At 34.2% G+C, this 23,910-nt stretch overlaps 1 protein-coding gene across 1 annotated transcript in view; it reads left to right on the forward strand.

Moving 5' to 3' along the window:
- The first annotated feature begins 1,148 nt into the window (after positions 1–1,148).
- The window catches only part of LOC120136788 (tRNA:m(4)X modification enzyme TRM13-like), a 29,264-nt gene continuing 6,502 nt past the window's right edge, over positions 1,149–23,910 (forward strand). Inside the window, 6 exon segments of the mRNA XM_039152747.1 lie at positions 1,149–1,248; positions 1,352–1,417; positions 1,504–1,739; positions 1,742–1,814; positions 1,886–2,138; positions 2,299–2,356. Of these exon segments, the coding sequence (XP_039008678.1) occupies positions 1,175–1,248; positions 1,352–1,417; positions 1,504–1,739; positions 1,742–1,814; positions 1,886–2,138; positions 2,299–2,356 (760 nt within the window). The 5' untranslated portion in view covers positions 1,149–1,174.

Consider the following 23,910-nt stretch of genomic DNA (forward strand, 5'->3'; position numbering starts at 1 on the left):
AAAAAATACAAAATTAAAATAGATGAATGGAATTATTTACTCATATGTAACGATGAAATCGAATAAACATAGTCAGATAAATATAAGAAGTTTTGTTGAGACATGTGTGAATAGTTTTCATAAGATAAATTCATCATCTCCTCGGTGCTTTGAGTAACGGTGGACATAAGTCTTTCAAAATACAACAACAAACGATCACAATAATAAGCACAATAACAATTATCAGTCTAACACAAGCTTTTCTCTATCACCAGAAAGAATGAATTTAGAATAAAATTTTTAAGTGTTTTCCTATTCCAATGTTGTGAGTTGTGAATTGTGTTTAAAATTTGTCTCAATCAGTCTTTATAGTAGAGAGGAAATGGACTGAAAGATTAAGATCATTTGATGAAGAGATTTTTTGTAAAACTAATATAACTAAATAGATGTAATTTTAAACAAAAATATATATATTCACCAACTGATATAACTTATTATAAATAACATAAATATCATTCAACTAATCTATTATTTTCTCAACAATTTCATTATTTATAACGCATATTTACACTTATGAATAATATATATTGTTTATATTGCATGTTTATATTAACTGTAATAGAAGAATAAGAAGACGAATGAAGAAGAATGAAAATTTCTTAAAACACATGATTTTTTTAGTTGTCAATTTGAACTTTCGTTATTAGATTAGGGGATTTAACAGTTGAGAGACTAGAATATATTAAATTAATAAAATAAGAGATTAAAATCAATATTTTTTTAAATTGATGATCATAATCCAATGAACCAAAAACATAACGAACCACCCTTATAATTTACCCTTAAACTTTTAAATTTTAAAAAATTAATAATAACAAATCATTTTTATTATATATTAATGCCTAATTGTAAATTTTGCCTTATACTTAATAAAAGGCTTAGAGTAAAAATAGATAAACAAAAAATAAACATAGTTTAGAAACATATTTTGCCAAAAAAAAATTAGTTGGACACATAAAGTAGTTATATATAATAATTTAGATTTTTTTATTTTAGTTAAAAATTAATTTAGGTACTAAAAATAAATTATAATTTAATTAGTTATTTTTTATATAAACCTTAATAAAACAGAAGTGAGGTCGGCTTTAGTTTTGTAGGGCAATAAGTTGTCGCCGGTGAACCGAAGAGTAAGGTGATGGAGAATCGCTGCAAATTCTGGGTTACTAAAAAGAACAGATTCTGTTCAAACTCTCCTTTCAAAAATTCCTTGTGAGTTCTCTCTCTCTCTCCACCCTTTCTTTTCTTTCGTTGAATCCCAACTTTTATCAATTATTTTCGGTTTCTTTCTTTCTAATAATCTAATTATTTCAAGGTTTTGTGGCAATCACACTCCAAGGATCAATGACCAGTGGATCCCATGTCCGATTGACCCTTCTCAGTAATACCCTTTCTCTCAAACCTTCACTCTTACATAAAAAAAACACACAAAATTTTTAACATTTTTTTGGGGGGTTTATTTTGAAGTTGTGTGCTTCAGGAAAACCTGGGAGGACATCTAAAGAGATGCCCTATAGTCAAACAAGCTCAATCATTGAGCACCCAACCTTTTTACCAAAAGGGTGTCAATGTAGGCAAAGAAGATGAACAACAAGACCAGGAAACCGAAAATGTAACCTCTGAAATAAAGAGAAATGCTGTTTATAGCTTGAACATATCCGAATTCTTCGAGGTTATTAGGAAGATTGAGTCGGTTCATGCTCGAATTGTAATGATATTAAAGAATCTTATAAGATACCTGAAGCTTGTGGCTTATGGATTAAGGGAGAAGTAGACAGGTGTGTCAAGTTCAATTGCGCCGGTTGTTTTCTGTCGGAATTGTTTGGCGTTTAACTCAGAGTTTTGACAGGAATGTGTCATTTCAAGAGAAGCATGTAACACAACAGGCGTCGATTCTTGGGAACTTGGAAGAGTTTGGGGTTTTGGAGAGGTTTGTTGGCAAGGGAGAAAAGTGTGAATTAGTAGAGCTATCTGAAAATAGAAATGGTGTGCCTGCGGTGGTCAAGTTTGGAGCAGGGAGAGGATACTTGACACAAATGCTTGCAGATTGCTATGGTATTAGAAGGGTATTTCTAGTTGAGAGAAAGGCATACAAACTTAAGGTTAGTTGAATCGAGATTAAATTGTAGTATTTGCAATGGTTTTATATGCTTTAGGTTCATGCCATGTAATCTGGATGTGTTTCTATGTTTTTTGAGTGGTCCTTGATTTTTTTTTTTTCATTTGTTTCTGTTGGCTACATTATGCCAATGGAATTTCTAGGCTGATCGGTCTTTGCGACAGAAAGAGAGCTTGATATTAGAACGTTTGAAAATTGACAGTAAGGTTTTTCGAAACTTTATTATATGCTTTCTTTTGCTACAATTTTATCTAGATGAAGAACCATTAGCTTATGAACTTTTACGTTGTAATCATTATTCTGAACAATTTTTTTTTAAATTTTATGATTTGTTACCTTTGTAGAAATTAAAATTGTTCAAATTTTGTACTTTTCTCATTAAAAATGTTCCCTCTTAGACCCATAATTCTGATAATCACTAGTTAAAGTGGGGTAAAAAGAAAGCATGTGTTCATTGAGGGGGATGCAGTATATAGTGAACAGGTTAGCTAACCCGTCACCGGATCTTTCCATCATTGCAATTCACCTTGCCGAGGCTCGAAGACTGCTGTTTGAGCACCTGAGTTTCAGAGATGCTTTTTATCATAACCATTTTTAGGTAAAACAATTAAAAATTATTTTAAAAAAATGATTATGACTTTAATTTGAAAATTTTGGTAATTTGTAATTAAATCGAATGGGAGTCGCCATCGACTTTTGGGTTAGGTAGGTCGAATACCTAAAAATGTCTTTTAAAACAATTTTAAGAAAAATCATTTTTTAAGACAAAATTCGATCTGCGTTACCAATGATTCATTTAAATTGATTCGGGAGTCGATTACGTGCGGGGAAGGATGAGCACCCCCACAGCACCCAAAATTGGTACTGTGTCGCTTACACATTGTCGTAAATGGTAGAAATTACAAATCGAATATAAAGTTAAAATATGATCTATTTATCGAACATTGATTAATTTGCTCCGAACTAAATAATTAGAGAACATTCTTTAACTAGAAAAAAATATCGAGATTAGCAATCCTCCGTCGGGAAAGATAACTCGTCTATTTCTTATCTTTAAAGAATACTCTCTCATCATTTATTAAAACGTGAATCGAATATAAATGTAGAATCGACATTTGTGTAAAATAATATAGTTTGCCATTTGGTAAAATGCATCACATTGTTCAACATAAAATAAAAGAATTAATTAACAAAATTAAATCAATTTTATTTAAGTTCACATTTATTTGAATGTCGTATTTGATTGTACCACTTCAATCAAGTGATACTTTCCACGTCCGTTCTATAAATACGTATTCTTGAAATATTCAAAAAAAAACTTAATAGTGTATTTTTACATTTTTAGCATAAATATGCGTAATATAAAACCGAAACATATCATACTCACATTCATAATGTACAGAGATTGCTTGTAATATAAACATAATTAATCGTGTACTGTATTATATACATACATACATATATATATACTTACAAGTATACAAATGATCATTAAATCCTACCTTAACACATATATAACATGATATATTAATTTTAATGTTAATAAAACAATGGAAATATCTAATAAATATGCAAAGAACTCGTACACACAATATTCAATAATGTAAAATAAAGTATAAATATGCCACAATATTAGTTCATAAAAAACAAAGATGAAGTAAATAAAATAATAATAAATAAATACAAAAATAAAAAAAACTCAACACAAGGATTAAAATACTAAATACATATTTAACAAAAGGATCTAAACAACACTTAAATAAATAACAGGGGCCAAACAAGCAAATAACCCCAAAATAAAACCAAATAGTGATATAAATAAAACTAATAAAAATTAACAGAATAATTCGAAATAAATAAATAATATATAACAAGTGGCCAGAATAAAATGAAACAAAACATGCAGCTTAAATCGGTACAAATAAATAAAAGATAAAAAAATGGGGACTACACAAGAAATATGGAAGGACCCGCTAAATTTATACCAAAATGAATCCCTATGAAATGGTGACCAAAATAAATAAATCAAAAATTCCATGACCAGATTCGCATATCAAACATAATACATAAGGTTAGTGACTAAAACACAAGTATAGAAAAATCAGTTCCCAAAGTAAGGCATGACAAAGTTTCATTAATTACTAAAATAAAATGATACAAACAAGGGAGGACTAAACTGTGATTTACCCTTAAAAATGATAAATGTGGATCAGGTTACAAAATATAAGGACTTGAATAGAGATTTACCCACTAGCAAAAAATGCAAACTCTTTCTCTTGTGAAACGGCATCGCATGGCTAATGGAATATAATTCCTTTAGGGGTTATTTTATTTCATTTGCCCAGTCCAGTCGTGCTCTCACTCTCCCCTTCTGTAACTTCTCATTCTCTCGCTGTCAAAGTATAGCACGCAACCCCGGCCACCGTCGAACGGTGGCCACGGGGTTTCACACACTGCACAGTTTCCCCCCTAAAACCGACCTAAAAAACTAGACCCACACTCACAGCCAAAACTCAAAACCCCAAACCCAAAAGATAAAAATCTTTACCTCCAAAGATATACCTAAAATTACTGGGTTATCACATATTGGGCTTGGGTCGGATCAATTGTTGTTGGGCTTGTATACTATCTGGGTTCCGAGATTGGGCCTTTGTAATTTTGAGTTGGGTATTTGGGCTTGTGCATTTGGGCCTGCAAAATGATATGTAAAAAGGTAATATTAATAATAATAATAATAATAATTAAATTAAATGACAAGAAAGACCCGAATAAAAACGGGTGTCTACCGCTGCCCCTCTTTGCACATTCTTGTGTTAACAAGAATAGGGCAAAGACGACAAGACATCACGTTTTTGTCTGGTTATCCCCTTTTTGCATAAAAATTGGATAATGTTGGTTGTTGGGGACAACACTGTTCATGCGTGATGAAGAGTTCGGGTCGTCTTTAGGAAGGGTGATAACTCGGTTCCTACACGATGAGGATGACTGGTTATCTATGGGTGGCACGACTCCTACGTGATGACGAGGTCTGGTTGAGGGATGACACTGCTCATACGCGATGAAGAGTTCTAGCCATCTTTAGGAAGGGTGATAACTCGGTTCCTACGTGATGAGGACTACTGGTTATCTAAGGTTGACGCGGCTCCTACGTGATGAGGAGATCTTGTCAGGGGATGACACGGTTCCTACGTGATGAGGACGGCTGGCAAACTTTAGGGATAATGGTTTCAAGGAAACCGACTCAAAGATAAGTGTTTTGTTTCAATGGAAACAAACTTAAAGATATGATTTTGATAGAAACTGTCTCAAGGGAGACAAAATTCATTTCAAGGGAAACGATCTCAAAGATATTTGTTTTGTTTCAAGGAAACAAACTCAAAGATCGTAAATTTTGTTTCCAAAGAAACAGACTCAAAGATTTTTCTCAAAAGAAAATGTCTCAAGAGAAAAAAAATTCAAATAAACATACTCAAAGATGGGTTCCGTCCTAAGTGAGATGAATATTTTCAAAGGAAACAATCTCAAAGGTTGGTTTTTCATTAGAAACTGTCTCAAGAGAGATAATATTTGCTTTTAAAGAAATAAACTCAAAGTTGATTTTGTTAATAGAAACAAACTCAAAGATTTTTTCTCAAAAGAAATTGTCTCAAGAGAGACAAAATTTTGTTTCCAAAGAAACATACTTAAAGATTTTTGTTTCAAAAGAAACTACTCGAATATTTTTTTTCACGAAATTTTCTCAAGAGAGACAAAATTTTGTTTCAAAATAAATAGACTCAAAAAACTTTTTCCTCACAATAAACAACTCAAAGATTTTTATTCAAAAGGAACAGACTCAAAGATTGTTTCAAGAGAGACAAAACTTTGTTTCAAAAGAAATAGACTCAAAAAACTTTTTTCTCACAATAAACAACTCAAAGATTTTTATTCAAAAGGAACAGACTCAAAGATTGTTTCAAGAGAGAAAAAAATCGTTTTAAGAGAAAAAGATTCAAAGATTGTCGATTTTGTTTCTAGGGAAACAATCTCAAAGGTGGTTTTTTAAAAGGGTAAACTATCTCACGTGAGACGAATCGATTTTGAAAAGCTCAAGTGAGATTAATTTTGTTTCAAGTACAACAAATTTAAATTTGTATCTCAGAGAAGAAATGTCTCAAGCGAGACGAAATTTGTTTTGAAATAAACAACAATCTCAAGTGAGATTAATTTTGTTTCATGTGAAGCAAATTCGAAATTTGTATCTCAAAGGAAAAATGTCTCAAGTGAGACGAAATTTGTTTTAAGAGAAATTGTCTTAAGTGAGACAAAATTTGTTTTTATAAAACTGTCTCAAGCGAGACAAAATTTGTTTCAAGAAAAACACCCTCAAAGGCGATATAAAGTCTGCTTGTTCCTGCATGTTGAGGAAATGTCTTGATTGTTGACTTCAGGAATTCAAATAATTGTTTCTTCAAGGTAGATATATATGGTCATTTCCGAGCTTTGATTTCCTGAGAGATCAAAATAATACATTTTTTACTAACTATCTTCGATATTATTATGGATGTCAAGATGAAATTTATTTGATTTTTTATTGAATTTGTCCTCAAGTGAGGAGAAAAATGTATTTAATACACATGATGATAAATGTTTGATACAACGATGCAAACTCATGTAACATGTATGTATGTGTATGTATGTATGTATGTATATATTGATGTATGTCTTCTCGATCTAGAAGGAGAATAGTTGCGAGAGTAGTTTTCACTCTATCTTTGATTTAGTTTGTCTTCATTTCCACTAGGGTGTACTCTTGCAAACCTCAACCTGAGACAATTTGTTTTCCTTGCCCCATCAAAATTTGCCCCATAAATTTGTCTTTTCTTGCCCAAGCTTCAATCTTGAACTTCAGAGGGATCTTTGTTGAATTCCAAGATATGCCTCTAGAGAGATTATCTTGTTTGAAAAACATTTTTTCTTCTTCTTGTATTTTCAAAAGTATGAAAATATCAATTAAAAGAGTTTTGAAAAATGTTTAATCAAAATTTTTGAAAATATTGCTCCTTTCAAGGTTTCATAATTGACAAATCATAAAACAATAGTTCATTGGATATGAATGAATTAATTACTCTGTTAATCCTTCAATAAATTATAGCTATTTGACAAGTGTCAATATCAATAATATCTTTGAGGTATGGTTAAATAAGGAAATGATAAAAATATCTCAGGTTATTATTTTTGGTCAAAGGTATGGGGTTCTCATTTATTTACTGTTCACTGATCTGATGGAGTAGCTTCGGTACTTACTTATTGGAAGTGTTCTCCGACTCCCAGTTCTCATGATCTCATTTGGGTTGTGCGACACCTTATCAAGGGATTTGTACGATCACCTTCTATGCATAGCTACACCATCTTCATATTCGAGCCGCCTTTTCAGGTTTTCAACTCGAATCCTCCTTTGGTTTCAAGGCGTTATTCAGAATTTACGTCTTGAACCCCCCTTTGTTATTTTTTCTCTATCATGCATTAAAGGTTTTAGAAAAAACTTTTTTTGTAAATAAAAGATTAATCCTGATGGGCATGATGAAATCTGAAGATAGTCTCTTCTGCTTAAAACTCTATGTATGATTATAAGGGACTTTTTAGGCACGTAATGTAGGTCATGGCTCAGGGTTATGAAAGAAACGGATAAAAGGCCCAAACAAGTGTTTGCAGGTAATTGAACCAAGGATCAATTCATTCTGATGCCTTCGATTTTGTCTTGCTCAATTTGAATCTGCTCACATATGTTTTTCTCTTAATGTTCTATGATCTTCAAGTGAAGTGATTCTGGAGTGATTGTGCTTGATCAATCTCACGGTTTGAAGCTCGATGTGTCATTTGAGTCGAGTGACTACTTGTTTGTGCTCTTTGTTATCTTTTTGTTCTTTGCTCTTTTCTTTGTTTTTGCTTTTGTTTTCTTTGTTTTTTCTTTGTTTTTCTCTTTGTTTCTTTCTCTTTGCTTCTTTGATTGGATCTTCACGCTTGGTATTTGGTTTGCTTTTTGATATCTCATCTGGATCAATGGTCTTCACTCATGCGAGCAGATTTCCTTCATCTTGCCCCCTAGTGTGGAGGGTGATCCTTGGTTAGGGTTGAATCATAATAAAATAAAATTTAGGCTCAAAAGGGAATACAAGGGATATAGATTTTCTCCTATTGAGAAGGGATAAAGAAAGAAAGTCGTTCATCATCTCATACACAAAAGTCCTTGCAGAAAAGGTATCCCCATGGGGATAGATTTTCAGGATTAATTGTTATTCACATGAAAAATGTAATTAATGCATGATAGAATTATTTTGAAATAATTTCTTTTTTCTGCTTCTTGCTTTCAACATGCCTCAATTGTACAAACTCATCTTCAGGAAGCTAAGTCGAGATACTCCTCATTGTCTTCTCGAGATGCCCCACATTGTTTATTCTGGTAGGAAGGTTCATGTTCAAGTGAACATCTTGTACTCAGTGCTTGTAGGTTTTATTGGTAGAAAAATATGTCGAGTTTACGTCTAAGAAGACGATGGTGATTTTATTGGCTCAAAAAAAAGTATGTATGACTTTTGTGTATCGAAAGATATACACAATGTTTCAAAGTCGAAAAGAATATTTCAAGGTCTCAAAGAGAGGGAATGTCAAAATTGGTTCTTTGGTAGTGACAATGAATTATTTAGGGTAAAAATCGAGAGATTTTATTTTAGTTTAGATGGGATAAGATAGGTCTAATCTTTCTATATGTCAAAAATCTATAATTCTTAAAGAATTAAGAGAATACGTAATTCATTTGATATTCAAAGAACTCAAGATTAAAATTCGTTCAATTATTCAACCTTAGAAGGTAGCATAAATTCAAATATTAAGATTAAAAATATTTAAGCAAATATAAAAGATAGAACAAAAACGAGTTCAAACAAAACAATGTCTATGGATGTAAATGGTAGATGCAATGTCCCCATCTATCTTCGATTGTCCATGCCCTTGAATCCATCAGGTTCTGGATCTTGAGCTTCAATGCCTTACATTTTTCAGCTGAATATCTGGAGCTTCATATATTATATCAACATCATAGACCTCATGATATGGGGATTCTTTCTCAGATAATCTTGGAAGGCTCTACCCTACCACCAACTGAACAAGCTTCCACTGTATTGATTTCAACTTGAATCTTGCTTCTATTCTCAATATAGTGTCGCGTGGTTAGGACCACTTCATCTAATCCTCCATTGATTAATTCTATTTATGAATGATAAAATACAGATGCAAAAATGCAAAGATGCAGATGCAAAATTATTGATCCCAACGATGAATATCGTAGAATAATTTCCACTAGAAATAAAAGCTTTCACATTACAAGACAGTCCACTTTACAGACATGCCTTCGCTTAGATATTGAATTTGAAGTGGATCGCTGCTTCATCTCGGATCTTCGTCCTCGAAAACGATGCCCCTCAAGCGTTCTCTAATCTAACTCCGTTACTACCCCGACGGTGATGAAGTTAATGCGTCGCTCCTTTATGGTTACTGATGGAATGTTTGTAGATGATAATCTACTGTTAGATTACTCCTTGGATCAGTAGATCATCATTTCAGTCTCGAATGATGCACGATCTTCCCTGCTTCATCTCAGATCTCTATATTTGGAATTGATTCCCTTCAATACTTTGTAAACAAAATCCGTTAATGTCTAGCCGGTGCTGAAGTCATTGCGTCGCTCTTTGATGACATGATTGTAGATAAGAATCTACTACTGGATTACTCCTTGGATCAGTGGATCTTTATTTCAGTCTCGAATTATGTCACGTATACACTCAGTGCATCTTTTTGTGTTCTGAGCTTCTTTTAACCCTCAGTGCATGTCTGTATACACTGCTTGATTTAAAACTTTCACCTCTTATTGTGAAAATTTTCTCTTGACTATCTTCTTGCGGATCAACATTTTCGCATTATGTCACGTCAATGCAATGCAAAGAATGATGAAAAATAACACAAGCAAATGAGAAAAAATGAGTTAGTAACACAAACACCAGAGAAAAATGAGTTAGTACAAATGATAATCGATAAAGTTAAAAGATGATATATACAAATAAATATAACACCTACCCCGATATGATATCTACCCGAACATGCTTTTATTAAATAGCAGTCCTACCCGGACATGCTTTCTACCCAAAATGATATATTTTCAAGAAATTGACCTAATCGCATGGTATCTAGTTTGCATGCTTTTATTCAACAGAATTTAAAGCAACAAGGAAAGGTTCAGAAACGCTCCTCCTTTGTGTACACCTATTTTGGGTACCTACTGACGAACAGAGGTTCGGTATGACTATACCTAGGGTGATCGTTCTACAGTTCACTATATGCATGGTTTCAACTCTAACAGGAAAATGGTGCTCTAATTGTCCTTGTGTCATTGCCCCCTTGGGCTGCCAGACCCTCGATCCTCACCCATTACAGGTTTCGAGCAGAACGAGTTCAATTCGAGGGGATTCACCGCCTTATACCCATACGAGAAATAAATCCCTACTAAGGTATAAGGTATGTATCCCATTGGTTATTTGCTAAGACTCATACGAAGAATAAATTCTTACGAGAGTAAAGCATTCACCCGATTAATTTGGATCAAAACTCGTGTCTAGAGCTTATGTTATGTAAATGTCCGTGATGTGTGTGAGGAGGAACGGCCTTTGACTTAAAAATGAAAAAGAGATAAAACTCGACAAAAACTTGGATCGATCTGAAAGCAAAAATTCAAATGTTAGTATTACAGTTGAAAAATGAAGCAATTAAAACTTCAATAAACGGATCATAAATTAACTAAAGACTCGAACTCATAATTTCGACCACAACGACAATGTGTAAGCGACCTACAACTTGACTCTCTAAAAAAAAGTCTCCAGCGGAGTCGCCAAGCTGTCATAACCATTTTTAGGTAAAACAATTAAAAATATTTTAAAAAACGATTATGACTTTAATTTGAAAATTTTTGTAATTTGGAATTAATTTGGAATTAAATCGAATGAGAGTCGCCATCAACTTTTGGGTTAGGTAGGTGAATACCTAAAAACGTCTTTTAAAACAATTTTAAGAAAAATCATTTTTTAAGACAAAATTCGGCCTGTGTTACCAATGATTCATTTAAATGGATTCGGGAGTCGGTTACGTGCGGGGAAGGATGAGCACCCCCACAACGCCCAAAATTGGTACTGTGTCGCTTACACATTGTCGTAAATGGTAGAAATTACAAATTGAATATAAAGTTAAAATATGATCTATTTATCGAACATTGATTAATTTGCTTCGAACTAAATAATTGAGAACATTCTTTAACTAGAAAAAAAATATCGAGATTAGCAATCCTCCGTCGGGAAAGCTAACTCGTCTATTTCTTATCTTTAAAGAATACTCTCTCATCTTTTATTAAAACGTGAATCGAATATAAATGTAGAATAGACATTTGTGTAAAATAATATAGATTGCCATTTGGTAAAATGCATCACATTGTTCAACTTAAAATAAAAGAATTAATTAACAAAATTAAATCAATTTTATTTAAGTTCACATTTATTCGAATGTCGTATTGGATTGTACCACTTCAATCAAGTGATATTTTCCACGCCCGTTCTATAAATACGTATTCTCGAAATATTCAAAAAAACTTAAGAGCGTATTTTTACATTTTTAGCATAAATATGCATAATATAAAACTGAAACATATCATACTCACATTCATAATGTATAGAGATTGCTTGTAATATAAACATAATTAATCGTGTACTATATTATATACATACATATATATACTTACACGTATACAAATGATCATTAAATCCTACCTTAACACATATATAACAAGATATATTAATTTTAATGTTAATAAAACAATGGAAATATCTAATTAATATGCAAAAACTCATACACACAATATTCAATAATGTAAAATAAAGTATAAATATGCCATAATATTAGTTCATAAAAAACAAAGATGAAGTAAATAAAATAATAATAAATAAATACATAAATAAATAAAACTCAACACAAGGATTAAAATACTAAATACATATTTAACAAAAGGATCTAAACAACACTTAAATAAATAACATGGGCCAAACAAGCAAATAACCCCAAAATAAAACCAAATAGTGACCTAAATAAAACTAATAAAAATTAACAGAACAATTCGAAATAAATAAATAATATATAACAAGTGGCCAGAATAAAATGAAACAAAACATGCAGCTTAAATCGGTACAAATAAATAAAAGATAAAAAAAATAGGGACTACACAAGAAATATGGAAGGACCCGCTAAATTTATACCAAAATGCATCCCTATGAAATGGTGACCAAAATAAATAAATCATAAATTCCATGACCAGATTCACATATCAAACATAATACATAAGGTTAGTGACTAAAACACAAGTATAGAAATATCAGTTCCCAAAGTAAGGCATGACAAAGTTTCATTAATTACCAAAATAAAATGATACAAACAAGGGAGGACTAAAGTGTGATTTAACCTTAAAAATGATAAATGTGGATCCGGTTACAAAATATAAGGACTTGAATAGAGATTTACCCACTAGCAAAAAATTCAAACTCTCTCCCTTGTGAAACGGCATCGCATGGCTAATGTAATATAATTCCTTTAGGGGTTATTTTGTTTCATTTGCCCAGTCCATAAATTCCTCTCTCTCTCGCTGTCAAAGTAGAGCACGCAACCCCAGTCACCGTCGAACGGTGGCCACGGGGTTTCACACACTACATAGTTTCCCCCTAAAACCGACCTAAAAAACTAGACCCACACTCACAACCAAAACTCGAAACCCCAAACCCAAAAGATAAAAATATTTACCTCCAAAGATAGACCTAAAATTACTGGGTTATCACATATTGGGCTTGGGTTGGGTCAATTGTTGTTGGGCTTATATACTATATGGGCTCCGAGATTAGGCCTTTGTAATTTTGAGTTGGGTATTTGGGCTTGTGCATTTGGGCCTACAAAATGATATGTAAAAATGCAATATTAATAATAATAATAATAATAATAATTAAATTAAATGACAAGAAAGTCCCGGAAAAAATGGGTGTCTACAGCTGCCCCTCTTGCACATTCTTGTGTTAACAAGAATAGGGCAAAGACGACAAGACATCACGTTTTTGTCTGGTTCTCCTTTTTTGCGTAGAAATTGGATAATGTTGGTTGCTGGGGATGACACTAATCATATAGGATGAAGAGTTCGGGTCGTCTTTAGGAAGGGTGATAACTCGGTTCTTACACGATGAGGACGACTGGTTATCTATGGGTGACACGGCTCCTACATGATGAGGAGGTCTGGTCGAGGGATGAAACTGCTCATACGCGATGAATAGTTCTAGCTATCTTTAGGAAGGCTGATAACTCGGTTTCTACATGATGAGGACGACTGGTTATCTAAGGTTGACGCGGCTCCTACGTGATGAGGAGATCTGGTCAGGGGATGATACGGTTCCTACATGATGAGGATGACTGGCCAACTTTAGGGATAATGGTTTCAAGGGAAACCGACTCAAAGATAAGTGTTTTGTTTCAATGGAAATAGACTTAAAGATATGATTTTGATAGAAACTGTCTCAAGGGAGACAAAATTTGTTTCAAGGGAAACGATCTCAAAGATATTTGTTTTGTTTCAAGGGAAACAAACTCAAAGATCGTAAATTTTGTTTCCAAAGAAACAGACTCAAAGATTTTTCCCAAAAGAAAATGTCTCAAGAGACAAAAAAATTTCAAATAAACATACTCAAAGATGGGTTCCGTTTTAAGTGAGACAAATTTTTTCAAAGGAAACAATCTCAAAGGTTGTTTTTCATTAGAAATTGTCTTAAGAGACAATATTTACTTTTAAAGAAATAAACTCAAAGATGATTTTGTTAGTAGAAACAACTCAAAGATTTTTTCTCAAAAGAAATTGTCTCAAGAGAGACAAAATTTTGTTTCCAAATAAACATACTCAAAGATTTTTGTTTCAAAAGAAATTACTCGAATATTTTTTTTCAAGAAATTGTCTCAAGAGAGACAAAACTTTGTTTCAAAAGAAATAGACTCAAAAAAAATTTCTCACAAGAAACAACTCAAAGATTTTTTCAAGAGAAACTGTCTCAAGAGAGACAAAAATCGTTTTAAGAGAAAAAGATTCAAAGATTGTTGATTTTGTTTCTAGGGAAACAATCTAAAAGGTATTTTTTAAGGGGAAACCATCTCACGCGAGACGAATCGATTTTGAAAATATCAAGTGAGGTTAATTTTGTTTCAAGTACAACAAATTTAAATTTGTATCTCATAGAAAAAATGTCTCAATCGAGATGAAATTTGTTTTGAAATAAACAACAATCTCAAGTGATATTAATTTTGTTTCATGTGAAGCAAATTCAAAATTTGTATCTCAAAGGAAAAATGTCTCAAGCGAGACGAAATTTGTTTTAAGAGAAATTGTCTTAAGTGAGACAAAATTTGTTTTTATAAAACTGTCTCAAGCGAGACAAAATTTGTTTCAAGAAAAACACCCTCAAAGGCGATATAAAGTCTGCTTGTTCCTGCATGTTGAGGAAATGTCTTGATTGTTGAGTTTAGGAATTCAAATCATTGTTTCTTAAAGGTAGATATATATGTTCATTTCTGAGCTTTGATTTCCTAAGAGATCAAAATAATGCGTTTTTGACTGACTATCTTCGATATCATTATGGATGTGAAGATGAAATTTATTTATTTTTTTATTGAATTTGTCCTCAAATGAGGAGAAAATGTATTTAATACACATGATGATAAATGTTTGATGCAACGATGCAAACTCATGTAACATGTATGTATGTGTATGTATGTATGTATTGATGTATGTCTTCTCGATCTGGAAGGAGAATAGTTGCGAGAGTAGTTTTCACTCTATCTTTGATTTATTTTGTCTTCATTTCCACTAGGGTGTACTCTTGCAAACCTCAATCTGAGACAATTGTTTTCCTTGCCCCATCAAAATTTGCCCCATAAATGTCTTTTCTTGCCCAAGCTTCAATCTTGAACTTCAGAGGGATCTTTGTTGAATTCCAAGATATGCCTCCAGAGAGATTATCTTGTTTGAAAAACATTTTTTTCTTCTTGTATTTTCAAAAGTATGAAAATATCAATTAAAAGAGTTTTGAAAAATGTTTAATGACAAGTTTTAAAAATATTGCTCCTTTCAAGGTTTCATAATTGACAAATCATAAAACAAGAGTTCATTGGATATCAAAGAATGAATTACTCTGTTAATCCTTCAATAAATTATAGCTATTTGACAAGTGTCAAGATCAATACTATCTTTGAGGTATGGTTAAACAAGAAAATGATAAAAATATCTCAGGTTATTATTTTTGTCAAATGTATGGGGTTCTCATTTATTTACTGTTCACTGATCTGATGGAGTAGCTTCTGTACTTACTTATTGGAAGTGTTCTCCGACTCCCAGTTCTCATGATCTCATTTGGGTTGTGCGACACCTTATCAAGAGATTTGTACGATCACCTTCTATGCATAGCTGCACCATCTCAATATTCGAACCACCTTTTCAGGTTGTCAACTCGAATCCTCCTTTGGTTTCAAGGCATTATTCAGAATTTACGTCTTGAACCCCCTTTGTTATTTTTTCTCTATCATGCATTAAAGTTTTTAGAAAAAACTTTTTTTGTAAATAAAAGATTAATCTGATGGGTATGATGAAATCTGAAGATAGTCTCTTCTACTTAGAAATCTATGTATGATTAGAAGGGACTTTTTAGGCACGTAATGTAGGTCATTGATAACTCCGTAAAAAGACTACTTTTAAGGCCTTTTTGACTTAAGTTATTGTTTGTTTAAGGGTACATATAATTGCATTTGTGGTGGTTGTGTTATTTTATTTTATTAAGGTGCTATATGAGGAGGAAGGTGTGGTTTTTAGTGATGTGCAGAAAAAAACAAGCAAAATAGGCGAGCTGGGAAGTAATGCCGCGGCATCACACGTTGCTAAAGCAGATTGAAATGCCTCGGTATTTCTGGCGTAGAAAACGACAAAAATATATAGTTGTACGTGGATAGCTGCCTCTGCACGTGAAATGATGGCTGTAACAGCCTGTTAGGGGACCACTGACACCTGGAGGATAAGGTTCATGCACAAAATGTGATTCTAGGGGTATGAGGGGTATTTTGCACCCAACAACCTCATCATTACCCATAGATATTTTTATTATATATTACACCTCACAAGAGAGAGTGTGTGTGGAAGAAATGAGACGCATATTATAGCAGAAAAATTAGATTTTTATTTTCCATTTTCCTTCTTCTTCCTTGGGTTTTCCTCCATTGATAAAGCTTCAAGGAGTGGTAAGCTAGGCGCCTGAGGAGCTAGCGAGCTAAGGCAGTTCGTGGTGGCCGAGGAGACCTCCGGTGGCGTGCGTCGAAGGCTCTTTCTCACTTCCCTTTGCTGTTATTTTATTTATTTTATTTGTGGGTTATTAGAACGAATATTTTGTGGATTTTTCTATGGATATTTCAAACCCCACCATGAACTAACTTATTTGGTGGTGGTTGGTTTAATGGATGTTCTAACTTTATTTTAATGGTATATTTAAGTTTATTTTGGTTCTTTATTTGCTTTGCTTATGAATGCTTCACCATCTAGGCTTGTAAGAGGCATGGAAATATCCATTTCTTAGATGAAGGTTAGGTGTTCGGAAGAATCCTAAGCTAAAAATACTTGTAAGTATTCGGAAGAAACGCAAGGCAAGATCCTCATAAGAAATGGGTTATAGTATTTTCAAGGGGCTTTGAATCGGACTAGGAATATTATAACCTAATCCCTTAGATCTCGAAAGAGACTAGGATAGGATTGCAACGACAAAAAATGGTGTCTTTATCAATAGGGTAGGCTGTCCAACATCGTTGAGTGAGAGCAGATGCTTTGGCATCATATTCTGTTAGGTTCCTATGAGAACATTTTAGGAAAGCCCTGTCGAGTAAGTAAAGACCAGATAGCTTAAATCTGTCTGAGAGATCAGTTTAGCATTCTTAGATCAATCCCTACCATTCATTCCATTAAAAGCTTGTCACGTGAGGATTATCTTCTTTTTATTTTATTTATCTTTTATTTATTATTTTTACCATTTTTCATTGCCTTGACATTTCATCATTTCCAACATTGAATATTTGTTCTTGCCACTGCATTTCCATTTGCTAAACCATCACACCATCAATCCACATTCACCAGTATACACATATCCATTGCCGTGACATTTGTATATATCAAGACTAACTATACTTAGATAGAATAGTGCATAAACTTTACTCAATATCCTTCCAATCCCTGTGGAGACGATACTCACTCATCACTTTATTACTTGAGTGATTGTGTCTACTTGCACATTATTTGCGTATATTTTATAGTACTCACAACACGCAAACAAGTTTTTGGCGCCGTTGCCGGGGATTGGAAATTGATGATGTTGAGTTTAGTTATTACACCGTTTTATTTATTTTCTTTGTACATAGTTACTTGTTTTTGTGTTTACCTTTTTCAGGTGTTACGATTGTCGCATGACACGGAAAAGACCCAAAGAACCATTATTTCATCTAGAACTTGAGGCTCATGTTGTTCAAAATCAAGTGAAGGATCCTGCAGTTCTAAATGCCACGACAATTCCAAATGTTATGAATGCTGCTCGACCACAAACTATTAGAGATTACTTAGCTCCCACCTTCGATGACCTAAAACCTGCTATTATAGCTCCCAAGATTCAGGCAACCCAATTCGAGCTTAAACCGGTTATGTTCGACATGTTGGACTTGATTGGAAAGTTTGGTGGTGCTCCTCATGAGGAAGCAAGGCAACATGTTCAAGAATTTTTGGAGGTCTGTGACTCCTTTCGACAAGAAGGTGTGCATGAAGATGTGCTGAAATTGAAGTTATTTCCATATTCTTTGAAAGATGATGCCAGGGCATGGCTCAATGGATTACCTTTCGGTTCGATAAGGTCTTGGGCTGAATTGTGCGAAAAAATTTTACTACGGCATAATCCACCGAATATGAACAACCATCTTAGGAATGCCATTGCATCTTTTCACCAAGCTGATGACGAGTCAATGCATGAGTGTTGGGACCGCTACAAAGAATTGCTTCGCAAATGTACCAACCATGGATTCCACGACTGGACTCAAGTCGTGATGTTCTACAATGGAGCCAATGCACCCACGAGGATGATGCTAGATGCCTGGACAAATGGAACTTTACTTGACAAATCACCTGTAGAGGCTTTTGGCATTCTTGATCAAATCACTAACCATGATTACCAATTTCCCTCTTCAAGGTTTGAAACTCGAAGAAAGGCATCTGAGACATTCAAGTTGGAAGCTGAAGATTCAGTGTCGGCCCAACTCTTTACCATCACCAATATGTTGAAGAATTTGCAAAATTCTAAGGATGTGAAAGAAGTGAAGGTTGATAGCTTGGCATGTATGTTATGCCAAGGCAATCACCATGAATGTGAATGCCCGAATAATCAAAAGTCCATCAACTATGTGGGAAACTTCAATGGATGGAGTCAGCATCCCAATTTCTCATGGGAAATCAAGGAGCTCGTAATGTCAGTCATCTTGCTAAGCAGCAATATATAGACGAGCTCTATCCTCTCAAACAATATGCCATGGCATAATCAAGGGACAACATCTTCACTTAATACAATTTCTTTAGAAGCCACTATGCAAGACTTTATGGCAACTACAAAGGCTCTATTACAAGATCACGATGCATCTATTAAGAGTCAAGAAGAATTATTACAAAGTCAAGGGGAATGGTTGCAAAGTCATAGTTTGTCTTTGAGAGCTTTGGAAATGCAAGTGGATCAAATTGCCACGGCATTACAAAAATACCAACCAGATAGATTGTCTAGTGATACTGAAGTTACTAAGGCTAAAGGCAGTGAGCAATTTAGTACATTCACCTCAGGGAGTGGCATCTATATCTACAAAGATGCTAAGTTTGGGGGGGAAACACTCGAAGAACTCAACTATGAGATTATGCATAAAGAACCTCAATTGCAAGAGGACTCACATTCGCTGGAGAACAACGTTGAAGGTTCAATGAGTAAACCCAATGATGGCAGGCAAAATAATGCCACGGCAAAAGAAAAACCCCCACTAGCAGAAGTTGATGACCAAAGGGAAGCTGCAGAATCATGCCATGACATTTTTTTAGGCACTTGTGAGTACTTGAAGCTCGATGAAGAAGACAAAGGAGGCGGGTCAGTCTAGCTTACTCATAGCTAGACCAGGTACAAAAATTGAACCTTTGGATTTCATTGAATTTACTCATCCTAAACCCCAAGTAGTTGCCCATTTTTCTAGGCTAGAAATTGTGAAAGAAATATAGATTAAAATGGAGAAAAAATCCCTGATGAGAAATTATTATTTGCCACGACATTATCGTGGTATGCTGACATTTTTAATTTTCTCGTTAGTGGTGTTTTGCTTCCATACTTGAATAGCCAGGGCAAGAACAAGTTGATGCAGGATGATGACCCCTACTTCTTCAAAGACTTTACTGCCCAAGCAATTAAAAGATGCCATGACAACGGGGAGCGAAAAGAGAGGACTACTACAAAGGTCCTACAAATCGGGTTCTATCGACTTACACTAAAGGTGGCGCTGTTATATATGTGGAGCATTTTGGTCTATATTGGTGCTCCAATCGAACGCGACAAAAATGCCATAATAATTCATAATATTTTTAGAGTTTGCATCCCTTGAACCCTTTTTAATTTATGTTTTAGAAGTTTTATTTTGTCATGAGTGTTTGGTTGTTTATTTTTATTTGTTATATTTCTTTATTTTTAATTTTAATATTACTTTTTTTTTAGGACAAAGGGTATTTTGAAGGATGAATATGATGAAATCTCACGAGGGAACTTCACAGGCTGCTGCAAACCAATATGCCACTGCAAATCTAGATGTAATTGAGGCTTTAACAAGACGTAGTCGTGGCACCTGTTCAAAAGGAGATGCTTCCACATTGGGCTTATAATCTTCCTTGTCATTCTGGACAAGATCTTGCCATCATTTGAGGATGCCTCGACATTTGCAAATCTCACTCAGCAAGACAGTACACCCAAGTCAGAGGATGCTAACCCAGTCAGCATGGACTAGATGACATCTGAAGTCATCTGTTGGGCGTATGGAGACCTCAACATCTAAGAACACTGAAGGCCCTAGCACACCACCTGCTGAACCCAGTTCTGATCCTGACAAAAGCCCCACATCACTGAGGAGGTACACCAGACACAATACTACTAGCACTGCCAGCGTGACTCCACCACCATCTTAGGAAGACAAGGTACCTTGCATTGCATTGCATCGCATAGCATGTAGTCTAGTTTTAACTTAGTTTTTATTCAACATTGAGAACAATGCTTCTCTCAAGTTTGGGGGAGGTAGTGTTCTTTGTAGAACATGTGCATGATAATATTAGCATAATGTTATGCCATGGCATCAGTAAATGGTAGGACAGTTAGATGAAAGGTTTTGATGATACCTGATGAAGATGAACTTTTTAGGCTAGAAATTGAATGTAAATGACTATTGAGAATGATAGAACTGACTCTAGGGCTTGATGCTTTGTGAATTATTATTACAAGATTTGTATGTTCTCTATACTTAATGAACTTAGGAAATTTTTATGAAAGAACTCTGGTTAGCATTGGCATTAAAATATGGTATTATGCTTAAATGATAAATCAATTAAAAAAAACTCCCTTATCTCTGAATTTTGTTTAATCGTGAATAAATGCTTCAGCATAGCTGTAGAGGGACACTCCTCTTTGCCGTGGCATTGCCTGGAACTCTCTTTAATAAATGGAAGTCACGCGCATACGAGTGAATGAAAGTAGTCACGGGATGACTCTGCCTGACTAGCTTGGGGGTGGAAGGTATGCTCCCTTTCACCTAGAGTGTGGGATGGTAGGTGTGATGAGCTGACTCCCTTCGTAGCAGCATAAAAAAAGTGAAAAAAAAATAAGAAAAAAAATGTGTAGTAAGTGAAAAGGGAGTATAAATGTGCTTAATGAATAAGTTAATGCCATGGCAAAACTAGGGAACTCAATTAGAAATTGCCTAAATTCGTTAAGTATAGATTAGATACAATAAATCACATACACAACACCATAAAGAATCTTGACCTAGGGAAAAGTACTTGAATTCTTGATATGTCTAGCATGTTGAAGCCGATTTTTCTGAGGGTTAAAATTGAATTTTGTCTTGTTGTCCTACTGTTGAAATTTCCATGACATTTTGATTGTGTTAATTGTTATCCATTGCTTGATGACAAGCAATAGCTTAAGTTTGGGGGTGTGATAACTCCGTAAAAAGACTACTTTTAAGGCCTTTTTTACTTAAGTTATTGTTTGTTTAAGGGTATATATAAGTCATTTTAGATGTATGTAGCTGCATATAATTGCATTTGTGGTGGTTGTGTTATTTTATTTTATTAAGGTGCTATATGAGGAGGAAGGTGTGGTTTTTAGTGATGTGCAGAAAATAACAAGAAAAATAGGCGAGCTGGGAAGTAATGTCGCGGCATCACACGTTACTGAAGCAGATTGAAATGCCTCGGTATTTCTGGCGTAGAAAATGACAAAAATATACAGTGTACGTGGACAGCTGCCTCTACACATGAAATGATGTATGTAACACCTGCTAGGGGACCACTGACACCTGGAGGATAAGGTTCATGCACAACATGTGATTCTAGGAGTATGAGGGGTATTTTGCACCCAACAATATCCCAACAACCTCATCATTACCCCTAGATATTTTTATTATATATTACACCTCACAAGAGAGAGTGTGTGTGGAAGAAAGGAGAGCATATTGTAGCAGAAAAATCAGATTTTTATTTTCTCTTTTCCTTTCTTCTTCCTTGGGTTTTCCTCCATTGATAAAGCTTCAAGGAGTGGTGAGCTAGGCGCCGAGAGGAGCTAGCGAGCTAAGGCGGTTCGTGGTGGCCGAGGAGACCTCCGGTGGCGCGCGTCGAAGGCTCTTTCTCACTTCCCTTTGCTGTTATTTTATTTATTTTATTTATGGGTTGTTGGAATGAATATTTTTGGATTTTTCTATGGATATTTCGAACCCTACATGAACTAACTTATTTGGTGGTGGTTGGTTTAATGGATGTTTTATCTTTATTTTAATGGTATATTTAAGTTTATTTTGGTTCTTTATTTGCTTTGCTTATGAATGCTTCACCATCTAGGCTTGTAAGAGGCATGGAAATGTCCATTTCTTAGATGAAGGTTAGGTGTTCGGAAGAATCTAAAGCTAAAAATACTTGTAAGTATTCGGAAGAAACGCAAGGCAAGATCCTCATAAGCAATGGGTTATAGTATTTTCAAGGGGCTTTGAACCGGACTAGGAATATTATAACCTAATCCCTTAGATCTCGGAAGAGACTATGATAGGATTGCAACGACTAAAAATGGTGTCTTTATCAATAGGGTAGGCTGTCCAACATCGTTGAGTGAGAGCAGATGCTTTGGCATCCTATTCTGTTAGGTTCCTATGAGAACATTTTAGGAAAGCCCTGTCTAGTAAGTAAAGACCAGATAGCTTAAATCTGCCTGAGAGATCAGTTTAGCATTCTTAGATCAATCCCTACCATTCATTCAATTGAAAGCTTGTCACGTGAGGATTATCTTCTTTTTATTTTATTTATCTTTTATTTATTATTTTTACCATTTTTCATTGCCTTGACATTTCATCATTTCCAACATTGAATATATGTTCTTGCCACTGCATTTCCATTTGCTACACCATCACACCATCAATCCACATTCACCAGCATACACATATCCATTGCCGTGACATTTGTATATATCAAGACTAACTATACTTAGATAGAATAGTGCATAAACTTTACTCAATATCCTTCCAATCCCTGTGAAGACGATACTCACTCATCACTTTATTACTTGAGCGATTGTGTATACTTGCACATTATTTGCGTATATTTTATGGTACTCACAACACGCAAACAGTCATGGCTCAGGGTTATGAAAGAAACGAATAAAAGGCCCAAACAAGTGTTTGCAGGTAATTGAACCAATGATCAATTCATTCTTGATGCCTTTAATTTTGTCTTGCTCAATTTTAATATGCTCACATATGTTTTTCTCTTAATGTTCTATGATCTTCAAGTGAAGTGATTCTGGAGTGATTATGCTTGATCAATCTCACGGTTTAAAGCTCGATGCGTCATTTGAGTAGAGGGACTCATTGTCTGTGCTCTTTGTTATCTTTTTTTTCTTTGCTATTTTCTTTGTTTTTGCTTTTGTTTTCTTTGTTTTTTCTTTGTTTCTTTCTCTTTGCTTCTTTGATTAGATCTTCACACTTGGCATTTGGTTCGCTTTTCGATATCTCATCTGGATCAATGGTCTTCACTCATACGAGCATATTTCCTTCACCTTGCCCCCTAGTGTGGAGGGTGATCCTTGGTTAGGGTTGAATCAGAAGAAAATAAAATTTAGGCTCAAAAGGGAATACAAGGGATATAGATTTTCTCCTGTTGAGAAGGGATAAAGAAAGAAAGCCGTTCATCATCTCATACACAAAAGTCCTTGCAGAAAAGGTATCCCCAGGGGGATAGATTTTCAGGATTAATTGTTATTCACATGAAAACTGTAATTAATGAATGATAGAATTATTTTGTAATA

This window comes from Hibiscus syriacus, unplaced genomic scaffold, assembly GCF_006381635.1.
Source record: "Hibiscus syriacus cultivar Baekdansim isolate YM2019G1 unplaced genomic scaffold, ASM638163v2 tig00110637_pilon, whole genome shotgun sequence".
NCBI classification, from domain to species: domain Eukaryota; kingdom Viridiplantae; phylum Streptophyta; class Magnoliopsida; order Malvales; family Malvaceae; genus Hibiscus; species Hibiscus syriacus.